Here is a 16177-nt window from a genome sequence, read left to right as displayed (position 1 = left end):
TGCCAGGCCTGGTTCATCCCTCCTCTTGCTGTTTGGTAAGTTGCTGTAGCTTGCTTCAGACCCAGCACCAAGGATCAATTTTGCTACAAGTAGCCTTTGTAAGAGTAGTAGCACAGTGATGGGCACAAAACATAATTCAGAGGAGGAAGACTTTCTGCTACAAACAGCTGAAACAACCAAGAAATGGGTGCCACCGCAGGCTTTTCTCCCAACCCTCACTAATCTTTATTGTGAAAGAGTTATGTTTGGGGAAGGTTTTTTTTGTTTGTCTAAAATAAAGAAAAATAATACCCTCCTTTGTGGAGCTGCTACCTCCAGTGGTTTTGGAACTAGGGTGCAGCTGCCTGGTCTATTTTGTCTCATTAGAAACTGGCTTGATCTTCAGTCTTGGCAGATCCCATGAGAGTCTAAGAGATCTGTTAGAAGGATCCAAGGTGAGTCTGTGGTATGAGAGGGTAGGAATCTCCCAGCTTATTGAATGTCAGCTGTGACACTGCAGTGCCTGGGGTGTGCTGTGGCAAGACCTGAGCTGCAGTTATGGCATCCCAGAAATGTAAAACTAGAAAGGGCTTTAGGAGATGATCCTTTCCTTTTCCTGGCAGTATCAGGAGCTCAGCTGGTGGCAGTCCTGTGTCGAGTTTGTTGTTGCTTCGTAGCTGCAGAGACCTGTGTAGCCAGAGTGAGTTCCTCCTGGGGTTGTCTCCGTGACTTTCACCCTCCAGCCATGCAGATACAAAGTGTGTGAAAGGAGTTGCCTTTGGGCCTGTCCCTCACGTGTTCCCAGTTAGTCATCGCCTGGAATCTGAAATACTAAAAGCCTGCAGAAACCTTGCTGGGAACTCGGCTGAGTGTGCCAAGGTCCTCTGGGGTAGAGTTCAGCATTTGAAGGGCTCACCTGATTGCAGCAAGGTCATCATGCAGGGTGACTCACATGAGATTATCTTTGATGTCACTGAGTGTTTCTTCCCGTTACAGTCGACAGAACAACCTGCTGGCTGCAGTTGTGACAGGGTTTTACTGGATGGGGCTGCAGAGCAATGCTGTGGTGTGAGATGCCCTCTCGTGCAGTCCAGGCAGCACAGCTCGATGCTCCCATAGGTGGTGGCATCTCCTGGGGCGAGTGGCGTGTCTGGGTGACAACCAGTGTGGGTAAAGCCTAGCAGGGATCTTTGCTTTTCAGTTTTAAGTGGGGATTTCAGCCTTAGGTTGGGTTTATGGAAAGCAGTGTGAGGTTTGGTTTAGAGAAGAGAAGAAAAAAAAATAGTCTTTTCAAAAAAGCAGTTTTCTTCTGCTTTCTGTGAGAGAGGCTTCCAAAAGGACTCGGTCAGTTCTGCAGTACGATCAACAGGACTGGAAAAAAATACCAAGTGAAGTAACACAGTGGCTGTGGTAAACATGAACTGGGGCCTTGGAAGTAGCTAATGGCATACCACAAAAGAGTCTCCTTTCACCCACCATGGGCCGTGCCAGCAGCAAGTGCTGCCAGTGCTGGCGTCTAGCAGAGGAAAGCATCATTTGGCTCCCTTTTGGATTTCATTACTCTTCCTGCACTCCCTCCTGCTCGCAGCAAAAGCCTTTCCAGTTGTAAAGAAGTGAATTAACTGCCTTCGTGTCAGTGATGGATGAGGCGCTTTCTCCCCCTTCAAAGGGGCGAGCCGTGCCGGTGAATGTGGGCCAGCGGAGTTGAAAAGTCCAAGCGGAACAGGAGAGCCCGTGTGGTGACCCAGCTGTCAGGCAGGACACCCTGGGGACGGATCCCGCCGGTGCCCTGCGAGCAGGGGAACAAAAACTACTCTCAGTGCGCTTGCCCAGCCTCAAGGCTTTTTTTTTTTTTTTTTTGTCCTTCTTTCAATGGACTTGGGCACATCCCTTAACACACAGCAGCCGTTTGTGCCGGGTTCACGGAGCCTCAAAGGCTTTCACAGGGTGCTCAAAGGAGGGTTAGCACGCCGGTACTTGGGAGATCTCCTTTCAGGCGTCCATGGCTAATCATATTAAAGGTGACCTCGTGGGCAGCGCTTTCCATTGTTGCCATATGTTTTGTCCACTGCTTGAATGATGTTGTGCATTGGAATGTATTCATGCATCGCCTAATTTAATCACCAGGCTTAATCCCCTCTCCTGTTCTACGCTCTTAGAATTTACTGGCTCCTTTCTAGCCTCCTGTGCATTGTCTGGATCTCCTTCACAAGCTGATACTGATGCCTGGAGATATTTTTATTTATTTATTTACTTTCAGAATGTATGTTAAAAATAAAGTCTCAACCACAAACCCAGCAAGCTCCCTAAAGGGAGAGCAAGCACAGTGGATGCTCTAGCAGACTGATCCTTCTCCCCTGTGATCTTTTTCTTCCAGCTTTTCCATAGAGAAATTCAGGATTAGACTCATGAGTTTAAAAAAAAAAAAAAAAAAACCAAAAAAATACTACGAATGGAAAAATGACTGAGAAAGCAGTGTGTCTCCTTTTAATATTTTTGGAATAAATAACTAATTTTAAGAACTTGACTGTCTCTGTAAAATATGATGTTGGTTTCTGCCTTTAAAACTTACCACTTTGGTATGGACAACTCCTATTCCAGGGCTGACTGGACAAAATTAACCCAACAAAGCCCCAAGTCCATAAAGCTGGGGAACTGGAAAGCCTGATTTTTGCAAGACTACTGCAAAAAAAAACTCTACAAGAACTACTGTGCTTCACGGGAGCCAGGCATTTCTAGGGAGTGGAGCTCTGCAGAATGTCTTTTAAGGATAATTTCTAAAGATTTTTCTATGATTTCCCTGCCCCAGCTGATGCTGCCATGTGGAGGCATAAAAATGGGAATTTGCGGTTCATTTGTGTTGTGACTTGCTTTAGGAGTGGATGGGATCAGTCCTGGCAAGTGAAGGCTGTGATGAGATTTTAGGATGATACATGGTCAGGTTGTTAGTATGCTGAACTCCCAGGGGCAGGAAACCTTACACTTGCTGAGGCAGATTGTTAAATAAACAACCCTGTACTTTGGTTCAGCTCTTAGATAGTCTTGCTCTGCATACAGTGTGCTGGTACCCACAGCAGTGGTCTATATCCTGGATGTCTTTGAAACCTTAAACATGGATTGTACCTGAATTATGGCTTTGAATTTCCCTCTATGTGTGTGTGTGTGCGCACATGCACACACGAGATCCTTGAAGCCAATTCTCACACATGAGCTCGCTGATCTTCTGTGACTGTTACGTTTTGGGTTTGGTAGGAGGAAGGAGTGATGACGTAGAAGATTGCAGGTTTGTGACTGATTTTAAAAATAGCTTTCAAATATTATGCATCTTCATTTTGAAGAAATGCAATACTGCTTGGAAACCACAGCTATTGAACATAAACTGTGTCGAGCCCCTTACATATGTTAAATAACCATATGGAACAGAGCGTTGTAGCAGCCTGCTGTGCATTAGCGTTGGAAGAAGATCACTGATCCTACCCCTCACACTCCAACCCAGGGATTGACAGCAGCGTCATGGGCTCTGACATCATTTTGGCCCTGCAAAAATGCTTTACAGTTTACACCTCACCTTTTCAGTGTGAAACTTGCCAGAACCCTTGCTGAAGCGCCTACACGCAGAAATTGCTTCTCCACTGAAGCGCAGCCGTATTGGAGCTGGAGTAGGACAGCTGGCTGTGGGTTAGCTGGAGGGCAGGGTGCCCGTCCTGCTGCCAACGGGGGCTCTGGGACAAGTCTCCTGGCCCCCATCCACTCCTGCTTCCTTCTTTCCCTGTGACAGAGGAGCTGCGGGGTCCCTAGGAAAGTGTGAGCAGGAGCAAGTCGTTGCCAGAGGAATTCAACTGAGCCACAGCCAACCTCTTCCCAGGGGAGCCCGGCGGTTGCGCTAACAGCAGCAGCTCTTGCTGTCCATGGGAATGGGCAGGGATGTCCTTGGAAAGCTTTGGATCTCCTGCACATGCACCGAGCAACTGCTCTTAGACACACCACGAGATTTGCTGAAGTGAGAGAAAGGGGGTCATGGCACTCACCTCTGCCCGGGCAGGACGGAGTCAGCACTGCCGTGGTGGGATGCAGAATGGTGTTTCCTGGCATGCAGCGTTTGAGAAGATGCTCTGCAGCAGACAGTGGGCTGACTGTGTGTGGCAGGAGATGCCTTCCCATCTCCGTGCTGCTAACAGCGTCAGAGGAAAAGGTTTGGCCAAGGACATAGCGCAGCTGCCTGCAGTCCTGGCGGGTTGTAAAATGCTGCAAGAAAGTCCAGATTATCCCCAGAGAATGAGCAAAGCTGGAGTCAGCAGTGCTGGGCCTGGACTTCAGGACTGCCAGGTATTTCACAGCATCACCCCAAGGGCTGGGGGAGAATGATGTGTCTGTCAAACTGAGATCAGCACGGTGTGATCAGGGTATTCTGCATCTTCGTAGTTCCGGCTCCAGTTTAGTGGCAGATATAACAACCTAGAAATACTGTTGTGATCTCTCTTGTTACCTGGCAGAGCTCTTATCGCTGTGGCACAGGGACTGTTCATATTTTAATGGGTTTATCTCTTGTATGGAGGGTATTACAAGCTTTCATCTGTCTTCAGTGCAACTCTACGGAAATCCCTCCAGGCATGAGGCAGTACCTGGGTGCTGAATTAATCTATGCTCCTGGATTCTCACAGCTCCATTAGTGGCTTAGCAAAGGAAGCAGTTAGCATTAACAAACTTAAGAAAATAGGATTTGCTGTGTTTGATCTGCCCTCGGCTCCCTGTATCCTCCCAGTAGGAGTGACAAAGACTGGTCACGTAATGGGAAGGCACACAATAGTCATAGGGAAGACACAAAATAGGCTGATGTGTAAAATGTGTAGCAGCACCCTCCAGAGTTCATGGGATGGGGGAAAGTTGTGCTGCAGTCAGGTGCAGTAAAAGACACCAAACCATTTTTCCTCCTGCCATGTACACAGAGACATCTGCACCCATGGCTCTTACCTTGCATTTCCCTGTGACTTGAGGCATTTGGAGACAGCACAGCGTCATGTCCTCCTTCGGGTAACCACTGCCATGTGCTCTGTCGCTGCCATCCATCAGGTGCTGGATCTGCCCTCCCTTTGGGAGCTGCCAACTTCTGCAATGCTGTTCTCTGCTGACTGTGGGCTCTCACAAAATAGCAGGGCCGAGTTAAAATTCAGGCTGCTTACACCTGGGGTCAGTAAGTTGAGACCTGTTTTGTGTCAGGTGTCTGAAATAACAGCACTTGGGGATAATGACCTGTTACCTGTAGTACCCTCTAATAACGACCTACCAAGCAGTGACTTAGAGAGGGTTTCTGCTTGGTTATGTCACTTTTCATCTAGCGCAAAAGTGGAGTGCACCAATTGCTTTTCAAGTCTTCAGGCTCTTACTTAACGATTTTGGGACAGAAATGCCTTCGAGATCTCTTTCTGATCAGGCTTTGCTTTTTCCCATCAGATCAAGATGGCATATACATAGATTTCCACACTGCCCCACTTGTGACAAAGCTGGTGTAGGTCCCACAGACCCCTCAGGTCCTACCTGTGACTGACCAATTGGGCTACAGGTGCTGTGGCCGTACAGAAACTCCCCATTTATTTGGCTGCTGGCACTGGTCAGCTTAGGGGAAATTTTACATCAGCTGTACCCCAAAAGTTCTTCTCCTTGTTAATAGTGAGAAATACTTCATTTTTTTCATGGTTACTTTAACTCACTTGGTTTGTCCGTTTGCTCCAGGATTTTCAGAGCAGTGGTGGTGTTTGCTGCTCTGCCAGCCCCTGGTGGACAAGCCAGAGATTATGAGGCCCGGGGCCTCTCTCAGTCCTGGGTGTCAGTGGGGGCTGCTGGTGTCATTCTCCCCTTCTCTGGGCTCCACATCTCTGCAGGTGCTTTGAAAGTGTAGTGTCAGCAGCTCCATTTCCCATCTCTCTTCTCAGGCAGCAGACCCTTGTCTTGCCTGTTCCTGTTCACACCAGTTACAGGTCCCTTTGCTGCTCCCTGGCCTCTGGCTCTTTGCCTCTGATCTCTCCTGGGGAATTTTAACCCTCTGATAAGGTACATGATGTCCAAGTGCTGCCCTGCAGCCATGAACTTATTCATGGACAGGGAAACTTCATTTACCATCAACTCTAATGGCTTTGAGAAGGGTCAGTCCTACCTTCCCAGGAGTCTCTGGGGTTGTTTCAAATTCCTGATTGCAATCTAGCATCTTATTAGAGTCTTGATTATCCTCCTCTCCCAAATTCCTGCTCTCACAAGTGAATTTCCATATCTCTCCAGTGAAAAAGAGATCATTGGGACTGGGCAGGACATAACTGTGTTAACTGTCCTGCTAAGACTGTAGTCATCATCAGTCTTCAAAATGCAAGAATGTTATTGCACAAGTGAAATCAGTGAAATTGTCTTTTGTCAGAGCATGGACGGGGCTGGGAGAGGTGCAGGAGTCAGGAATGCTCTAAGGAGAGCCTGGGAGACAGGCTCTGAGTAAAAGAAAACAAAACAGCCAAGCAGTGGAAGTTGGCATGTGTTAGTGTCACAGCTTTTTTATGTGGCATTTCCTAGGGATGTTTTGCTTCTGTTTTCAAATTGATGTATGCGTAGAAAATACTTTTAACTTCATTGACGATTCTCTAGTGGTCTAGGGCATGTGGTGCAGTGTCACAATTTGTTAGCTTCTGAAGAAGGTATTTTTAATCCACAAATTTAAACTCTTTGCAACTGTGTAATCCGCATTTTAGTTCTGTGGTTTCCTAATCGTGCATCTAGAGAATGAGCTCATCCAGTTTATAAAATGAACGGAAGTATTCAGCTCTTCTTTCTAAATAAATCTGGATCCATTTCTTTGTGGATTGCGTCCGAAACCTCCCGTGCGGGCAAGTGTGAATGCTGAAAAATAAACTCATTTGCAGTTTATACTTTTGCCAAGTGGTGAAAGTTGCCTCGTGCCTTGTCTTTCCCAAAAGGCTCTCCAGCTTTGACTTGCAGCTGTGAAATAAAAGCCCAGGGGTATGATGCCAGCTTGCCATTTTGATGTCAGCACTTGCCCTGATCTTTGCAAAGCATCCAGCCACGCTCCTTTCTGTTTACTGTGCTGCCTGACCACCTGTAGTAGAGGTTTTGGGGCCACTAGACATCAGCAGGGCAGCGCTCTTATGTGCTAGGGAATATATGTTAGTGACTTCACTCCTGTGATGGGAAGACCCGAGGGTCCTCACTGCATCCCAGGGCTGATATTTGGAGAGCAAGACCTGCTGCAACCTGTGGGATGATTTAGCCTGTTGTGACTCTGGGTCCCAGACTGGGAACCTCTGGATTTCCAGATTCATTTAAGGGACAAGAGCTCTCTGCTATCTTCCATCTTCCCTCTTCTGTGTTAGGGATTCACTGGCCTTGCATATTTTTTATGCAGTTGTATGATGCAGGCAGCAGCAAAGTAAATAAATGATGAGAATTTTAAAATAGTCACCTGAGATTAGCTCAGTTGCCTAAAGTTGTGGGTTTGATCCCCATAGGGGCCATTCACCGAACAGTTGGGCTTGATGATCCTTGTGGGTCCCTTCCAACTCAGAATACTCTGTGATTCTGTGAGTGTATCACCTGTAGAAGTAAGCAGAGGCATTCAGACCAGAGTAATGCCCCAGATGAGCTTCAGCTCTTTTTCCTAGGCTGGATTGGGGTTTGGGTCAACATTGTCCTTAGCCACACGCATGGATCTTGTAGCCTGTTAAGAAAAGTAGTTTGCTGGCTAATGTGCTGAGGACACAGGGCAGCAGAGATGGCTTCGGGAGCCTCCCAGAGAATTGAAACTTTCACCTGGGAATTGTGCATTTAGGGATGGGGAGAAGGAGTCTCTCTGAGGAGGCAATAGGTGTGATTGTGTCAGTTTAGGAGCAGTTCTTGACTTTCGAACAATAGCAACAGCAGTCCTATAACAAGGTGCTGAGATTGTCCAAACATTTGCTGTTTGCAAAGCCAAAGGGAAAGGACTGCTCCAACCCAGTGTGAGAGGTAACTAGTTAAGCTGGTGGCAATTTTCCTTGTCTTTCCTCTTTTTCCACTGTAGGACTTTTGGTCTGTCCTTTATTACCCCTATGCTGTCCTTACCACATGTTCTTCTGCTGCTACCCAGGGTCTTTCTCCAGCAATTTTGAGCTGCAGCACAAATAGAAAAGCTCATGGAAGAAGTGCTTTGGTCTCAAGAGCAGCTTCTTTAAGTGAAAACACAGCTGTGAGGTTTGCAGCCTGCGCTTCTGTAAGGGCTCGTCCAGCCGGCACAGCCAGCACTGCTGCAGTCCTTCCAGCACGCAGGAATTGGGAAATCCATTGTGAACAAGATTGAGTTTGATGGCCTGCGTGGAGGCAGATGGATGTATTTTTAAGGGACAAGGTGCCAGAAAACTCTGTGATTACGTTACTGGAGCATGGCTCATTTTTTGTGGTTTTAAAAGTGAGTGTCAGGACTTCAGGACTATTTTTTTTTGGGTCAAACCCGAAGTTTGGGCGGGGCATGAAAACCTGCTTGATGAGTAAGTTTATTCTTAAAAAGCTTTCTAGAGCTTGCTGGAGAGGGGAGCCTTTATTCCAAGAGGGAGCAGCTACCAGTTTTTTTGTACTTCCATGCAAATAGGGTTAAAATTGAATGAGTGCCAAGGGTAAAAAAGAACCCTGGCCTTTCAGGAGACTGTTTTTAGTGTAATCTTTAGATCAAGTTCCCTGCTTTTCGTCTTGGAGGCTCATGTTCTGCCTTGCCTCCTTGCCCCGGGTGAACTCCTTCTGCTTGAATACCCCATCACATCAGTGGAATTACCTTGAGCAGTTCTAACCAAGGCTGGCCAGAGTGTGCCCTTACATTGCCCTACAACTGGGACAGCTGAAGTCTTTGACCTGGTTATTTGGCTGAACCCATAATACCTCTCTGATACAGGGCATGTGTAGAGAAAACTTTTCATCTCCTGACGAAGGTTTGCTGCTCAGAGCCAGGGCTGGGAACGGGAGGATCCAAGCCAAACCATTTACTCAAGGGGCATGCAGAATTTGCCCAGTCAGGTCAGTATAGGTACTGGCAGCATTTCAGCAGCCGGAAGAATACTCCTCATGCTCTCTCCTTGTTGGAGCTACCAGGCTTTATTGCACGACTGAGCCTCTAACTACGACAGGCCTAAAAAATTCTTTAAAATGAGGATGGCTGCTGCCTGCACTGAAGCCCAGGTAACCTGAAGGTCTGTGACAGTGTGAAGCACTGCACCCCCTTTCTGAAAATCCTCTTTCCAGCCTTGGTGGAGGAAGCCTCAAGATGTGAGCAGCTTCCCCAATACCCCTACCAAGGTCTGTTTTCCTGAGCAGGGCACGGGGTCCCCACAGGTGTCAGTGCACTGAGGGGCAGCTCCCTGAGCCCTTCTGCTTTCACTGGTGTCTTGTGTCTGTCTGTGTCTGTGTGCTGGTTTGGTATCTGTTCACCTCAGCTGAGGGGGTGTGGGAACCCTTGGGTGCAGATGAAGCATGTCAGTGTCTCGTTGATAAACAAGTAGCGTCCCACTGTCAGCCAACTCTGCTGGCTTTAAGGACACAGGAATAGAGATCAGGAGTGTGTTAACTAATCCAAAGAGTGGAGCCATTGCATAAACAAGCGTTATGTGCACACAGCCCTCGTGCTTGGGTGGGAGATGACTTTCCTTGAGGTGGCTTTTCTCAAGGATGTGGCATTACCTTCACCTCAAGCCTGCAGTGTGTGCCACCAGACTTCACCAAGGGTGTGCTGTGGGTACATTCTCTTGCTCTACTGACCAGTCACAGGACAGCGTGCTCACACCTGCTTGGTACCTTAAGTGAGATACTCCCATCCACGGAGTCAACATCATCCTGCCCATCAAAGATCCTGCCCCAGCCCCTTTGAAATTCAGTACCCTGCTCCTCTTCTGTTCGGATGTATTGCAGTTGTGTCTGGTGACAAGCGAGCCTATCCATCACCGTATCCAAAGAGATCCCAATTACTCCTTTTGACAGCTCTTATTCATGCACCTCCCTGTGCCTCTGATGTCTCAATTATTGATGGGGCTCTCCTGGTAGGCAGCACTCTGTTCTCAGCATGGCTGTGTTCCAGCTCCCCTTCCTGTAGAGTTCACGCACACACCATGCCGAACGCTTCTTTATGTGCAGAGCCATTGAAGTGGAAAGGGATCTTTATTGGCTTGTGAGCTCCAGGGCTACACAACCGAAGGGGGCAGTGCAAGCCAAATCACACCACAGCTCGGCGCTGGGAAATTTCCTCTCCCCCTCCTCTCCCAGTGAAACCCAGCAGTGTCTTGTAAAATGAAATTATCTCATATGTTTAACAGCAAAGATTCCCTGATCTGATGAACATCCTTGTGATGGGGTCACCCTTCACTTGCATTTCTCTAAGAAACTTAATCCTCCATTGCAGGCATAAAATGCAGTATTTGAGGAGCAGTGGCCTTTCTTTTGCCAGGGTATTAGTTTGTTTGCTGGCTTTACAGCAAGCTCCTTTTGACGAGGAACACTGACACACAAAAAAAGGAGCTTCAAAGCGGCAGCGTAGTGTTGGAGCAATGTTGTCAAATTGGTTAAGAATTGAAGCTGTGCCAGAGGGATGATTGCAAAAGGCGGCTTGTTTTGTAGGGCTTCATGTATCCAGGAGGCTCTGGATGTCTCGTGACATTAGTGTGGCAGAATTCAGATAGAGGAATGATGAAGTGGTCGATCAGCTCCTGACATCTGCCCCAGCCTTGCCGTGCAACCTTCTGTAATTCAGAAATAACCAAAGGTTTTGTGTGTAGTGAATGAAGGCAAAAGGGAAGGGCAGCTGCAGGAGAAGATGGGAGCAGGGAGAAGCAGCAGTGTGGGGGGTGCAGAGAACTGGGAAAGGACACTTGAGTTCTGTTCTTGGAGGTCTGTGGCAGCAAGCACTTCGTAGATTAGCTTTAGCATGAGAGGAAAAATCTGTGCTGACCTTGCAAAGCACTGAGGTGCTGGGAGGCATAAGTGCCTTTACAGTGAGTATGACCATGCAGAAGTGAGCACATGTCAGAGGGTGATCTGTGGAGCTCTCCTGTAGCTCCAGTGGCAGGGAAGACCCAACTGCAAGATGTTGAATAGTGTGGACAATTTTTTTAAGCTTAGTGGGAAGCTTACAGTCTCTGAATCCCACTGTGCCTCCTGCAGTGTTCAGGCGGTCCTTCTTTACCTGCCTTACCAGCTCTTTTTCCACCCTGTGAGGAGTTTTGCCTGAGGGCTCTGCTTCCTGCAAAGGCCAAATGCCACCAAATGAGCAAAGGCAGCTGGAGTGTTGCTAGTGGCCACAGAGCTTGGCTTATTCATTTGGTGTCCACGAGGACTCCTGGGCTGGGTAACAATCACAGGTTCACTCTTCTCCCCCCCTGCTGACCATGACAGGGCATCAGCAGGGCAGATCTGCATAAGAGCATGATTTGTGCATCAGTGACAGCACAGCTGCCTTGAGCTATGGTTGAAGGACAGACCTTTAGCTACACATCTCTGTGTGACATTTCTCTGAGTGGGGTCCTCTTGTCACTGTGGGTGACAGCAGCATCCTCTTGCCTGGCAGTATTGCCCCAGATGGTCAAGCCATGTATAGTCTCCATTACCCATGCCTTGCTGGCACTGATGGGTAGCAGAGATGGCTGAGCCTGCCAAACAGGGTGTGTTTTATTTGTCTGAAATACCATGAGCAGACAAAGAGGGGTTAAAATAACAGAAAGCTGAAAACCCATTATCTTTGGGAACTATGATTTTTCCTTTTTGGGTAGGCAGGTTCCATGGCACCCCATCCCCCCAGATAGTGGAAAGGTCACCTTCCCATACCTGATTACCCCAGAGCTTTCCCTGGCAGCCTGTCCAGGCAAGGCTGTTTTCCTTCCCAGCCCTTTTCCTTCCTTTCCTCACCGTGGACTTGTCTCCTTGCACAGAGCTGGCTTCAGCCTCGAGCTGTGCTGGGGACCCAGAGCCCAGGTGATGTTCAGAGATGTAACCAGAGATGCTCAGTTACTGCGAAAGCCCACTCAGTTACCCCAAAGCCCTTTTAGGAGAGAGCTGCAAACAAAAGACAGGCACTGCTGAGTTTGTCCTGATCAAAGTTATATTTGTAAGTGGCCAAAGTCACACTTTTCCCAAATTTTGCACTTTCTTTCGAGTTTTGTCTTCACTGATTCTGTAGTGCACTGCCCCTTCCACAAAACAAAGGATCCAGGGGAGCTGTGTCTGAAATAACTGCTGTCTCTTTTGCTTCAGAGGTGCTTCCTGATATTCTAGTAGGAAAACTTTGGAAAACCTGTCCCAGAAAAAATGGCTTTGAGAAGTTCCCAGTTCCTTCTTCAGTTCCCCAGACCAGGGCAGCTCACCTGGGAGGACTCTGGTTGCGGCCAGCAAGCTGATCTCCTGCCTCCCTCCAGGAGGTTCCTTTGTTTCTCACTGACCTCCTGCTCCTGTGGGGTAGCTGCCATTTGCCATCGTGGCATCTGGAGTGGCTGGATCCACAGCCAGGCTTCATGGATCTTGGCCAAAAGAAGCATCCCCAGCCAGCCTGCCTTAGTCCTGCCTTAGACACCAGTCTCCAAATTGGGACTGAGTGATCTGCTAAGCTGTCGTAAGATCAGGGCTTGCAGGAAGAGGAATTGTGGAGAGCGTAAGAGGTCACTGTCTGGACAGTGGTACCTGTAACACAGGCACATGTGTGACATGGTGTTGCATGATCATGTGTTTCAGAATGGCTCACAGTGTTAGGGGTGTAGAAGTCAAGGGAGAGCAGCTGAATTTGGTCTCAGCCTGGTACTTGGTTCTCAGTGTTCCAGATGGTGAATTTTTCAATGATTTTGTGGCATGCAGTTTTATTTGGGTCAGTGAGAGCACAGTGTATGACTCTGCTACCCTTTAGGGGAGGGAAAATCAGTGCATCATCTAGTGATTCAGCACACAGGGTTTCTTAGCAGCCGACGGGAGAAAACCATTTTAATTCTGTGTTCATTCCTGAATAAGCTGTTAATTCTGTGTTCATTCCTGAATAAGCCATTAATTTGAGTTAGCAATTTTCTTGGAGCCCAGAGGAGAGGAGTCTGTGATCAAATGGAGTGGCTCAATACTACTCTCTCCTCCTTCCCTTGTTTAAAAAGGTCAGGCTCATCCTAACAAATCTCCTTTGACTTTTAGCCCTTGTGATGGTTTCCCAGACCATTTCTGGAGTCCTGCATGATCCAGCAGTGGCAACAGCCCTGCTGATAGTAACCTCTGTGACCCCAAAAAGATGCATGAAGACTGGCAGCTACCTCCTCCAAAGGATGCTGCCCCTCTTACTCAGCCTGCTGGCTTCTGGTCAGGGTCTGCAGCCGTTTTACTGAGCCCAGGGGCTGCATCTGTGGCTGTGAGAGCTTGTGGGACACTGGTGTGGGGGCCATCAGCTTTCCCCTGGGGAATGAGGGGCTGCTTGGATGTGCAGGGCTATTGCAGGACTCAGTTCCATGCTGGTTTCTAGGCAGTTCAGTGTATAAAATCACTGGAGACATTTTCAGCAAAAAAGTCTCCCCACAGAACCATTCCGCTGCTTGTTGAAAGAGGATTAATTTTTCCCCCTTAAATAAAATGAGCCATGTTTGAAATCCGAAAAGCCTTGCTGAATGCCTTCTTGGAGCTGCAAAGAGAGCAGCTTCCAGGTCCCATCATAGCCTGCTGCCGGAGGCGGATCCAAACTGCAAACCCTTCTAACAGCTCTTTAATAACTCTGCACAGAAGGAAAAATCTGTCACCTTTCCCTCTGTGGTTTCTCCTCTGTTCTAATGCACTGGAGGAACGAGATGGAGCCGGGAAAGTTTTCAGAGAAAGGCTCGTGGGAACTACAGCTGCCGATGGAGAAACTCATTTCTTTAGTGTCTGAGGGGAACCGCAATCGCTTTGGTGAAGGGTGGTGTGTGTGGGTGGGTTTGGAGGGGTGAGCTGTTATGACCCATGCATTTCAGAGGAACCACGAACACTTTATAGTAACAAAGGGTGGAAAAAGCAAGAGGTTTCTGCAATGCATGTGACTTTTCCCTGAGGTTTGGAACCCCACGGTATGTTCCAGGCCATGGTGTTTGCGTGTCAGGCTTGGTGAGTTAAGCTTTCCCCCACAAGCCTCACTAGAAGTTGCTGTGATGACTGAGAGCCTAAAATGTTGCTTTTTTTTTTTTTTTTCTCTCTCTCTCTCTCTCCCTTTTCGTTGTCCCACACCCCTTCTCCTCTCTGCAGATGAAGCTTTCGTTTACCTTGGACCAGGAGAGTGGGATGCCTCAAAGCTGTTATGTTTATCAGTACCGGGACAGCAACAGGTAAGGCCTGTGGAAGATTGCATGCAGCAAATACAAGAAAGGTGCAGTGAAAGGAGACTGCCCTGCCTTCTGGCAAAGGGATTGCAACTTCTTGTACCACTTAAAAGTAAATTAAAGCAGGCCTCAGGCTTGACCTGAAACTGGGATCAGCTCCTGTAAAGGCCAGATCCTTTAAAATGCACGAGGCCCTCCAGCCCCTTTTTCTCTGCAGCTTTTAAAAGTCACTTTTATGTGTCTAAAAGGCCTGCTCTTGAGTACCGTGGGCTCTGGCAGAGCTCACCCAGGCTGTGCCGTGGTGTGTTTGCAACTCACACCCTGTGTGTTTTGTTCTGGGGTCACGCTGGGAGCATGGGCTGCGGGAAAGCACCCAAAGACTGCTGAAAAGGACAGCCCTCACCTGTGCCCAGCTAGACCCACACAGCAACCCCTCCTCTCTGCTAAAGCTCATGCCTGTGTTCACTGAGTGGCCTTTTGTGGTACTGTAGCCCCAGTGCAGCCACATGCTCTGTTTTTGTAAGGTACTATATGATATTCAAGCTTTGGATGTGTTTGGAGCACAGAGTCCTCTATTTCTAGGTATTCTGCCTATTTTTACTAGCTGCTGTAGTGAATTGGCACCCAAGATGTTTTTATATCAAATCACATTCTCATTATCAAATTGACAGCAGCAGCAGAATACCAGCATGTCATAAATCCGTGGCCTGTTACTCCACCCATGTAGTTCTTCTTCTTGCCAGTTACTGAAGTTAACCTAAAAAAGGAGGGTATATGAAATTGTCAATGAACAGAACAGTCTGTAATTAGATCTGCTCTGAAACACTGACAGGAACAGCTCCAGTGAGGAAGAGGGACATCTGCAAATGCACAGACCCCTTTCTTAGCCAAGAGAAATCTTAATATTTAAACAAGAAGGGACATCATTAGGGGCAGACTCCTTCCTGCCAGTGGATGGGTGATTAGCACATGATCCCCCCCCAACTATCCTAGCCCCAGGGGCTGGTATGAGCAGAGCTGGTACCTCCAGCACCACCAAGCTCACAGGGAATCGTGCAGTTCAGCGCCAAAGCATAAAATCAACAAGGGAGGAGCATTTGTTTTTGAAGTTTTTGAGGGCAGTGGCACACAATGGAAAGCGAGGAAAAGAAACCCCACAGGCCTTTTGGGGTTTGTTAAGGATGTTTATAGACCAGTGTTTCTAATTGTGTGGTGTGTATCTCAAAAATCAGCAGCCGTGGGTTTTTTGCCACAGACCCTCCTCTCCCCAGGCTCCAGTGGGTGTTTTGTGCCATTGTTTGAGGAAACTCTGGGGACAGGAGTGGAGCTATTTTGTTTAAGCGCTAAGGCCAATAGCAATTCCACTTGGAAACCTTGTTTTTAGCTGTGAGGGGTCCAGCATGTGACAAAGTAGCTGTGGCATGTTGGCAGCTGTTGATTTAGAGATGTATGGCTGTGTCCTGCATTTCTGGCAAGTGTGAGAGCCGAGCCACCCTGGGCCATGCCAGCCGGGTTCATGACTTAAAAAAATACAGCGTGGGCAGGATGAATGGAATTGCAAATAAACCCAGACTTTGCACATGTCCGATGGATCTAAACTGCAGCTACATCTCCCTGCGGGCTCCCAATCCACTGTGCTGTATTTTATAGCTTGCTTGGCCAACCTGGGGGGAGCAGGATCCTATTTCCCAGGGAGAGCCTGGCTGAGTTTGCACTCATGGTTATCCCCCTAAACCCTGTGTGTGCACCCCAGCACTTCCGAAAATCCTTGGCCGGTGAACTGAAGCATGAAGGTCTGTGCTATGGCTGACGTATTCTTGCAGGTAAAATGCCCTGGAGCCAAACGTATGCTTGGTTCTGGTTGTACCCTGGGTGATTTT

General features: G+C 48.1%; 1 protein-coding gene across 4 annotated transcripts in view; it reads left to right on the top strand.

Moving 5' to 3' along the window:
- Positions 1–16177, top strand: part of DIS3L2 (DIS3 like 3'-5' exoribonuclease 2) — a 184292-nt gene that overhangs the window by 133025 nt on the left and 35090 nt on the right. For all 4 annotated transcript variants that reach the window (XM_027890613.1, XM_027890615.1, XM_027890616.1 and 1 more), the window contains one exon: positions 14224–14303. In XM_027890613.1, the coding sequence (XP_027746414.1) occupies positions 14224–14303 (80 nt within the window). The remainder of the gene's footprint in view (positions 1–14223; positions 14304–16177) is intronic.

The sequence above is a fragment of the Empidonax traillii genome, unplaced genomic scaffold (assembly GCF_003031625.1).
Source record: "Empidonax traillii isolate 1590-97213 ecotype Southwest subspecies unplaced genomic scaffold, ASM303162v1 scaffold292:size1342341, whole genome shotgun sequence".
Taxonomy (NCBI): domain Eukaryota; kingdom Metazoa; phylum Chordata; class Aves; order Passeriformes; family Tyrannidae; genus Empidonax; species Empidonax traillii.
The sequence above is the reverse complement of the archived record's forward strand: the minus strand, read 5'-3'. Positions and strand labels throughout refer to the sequence as shown.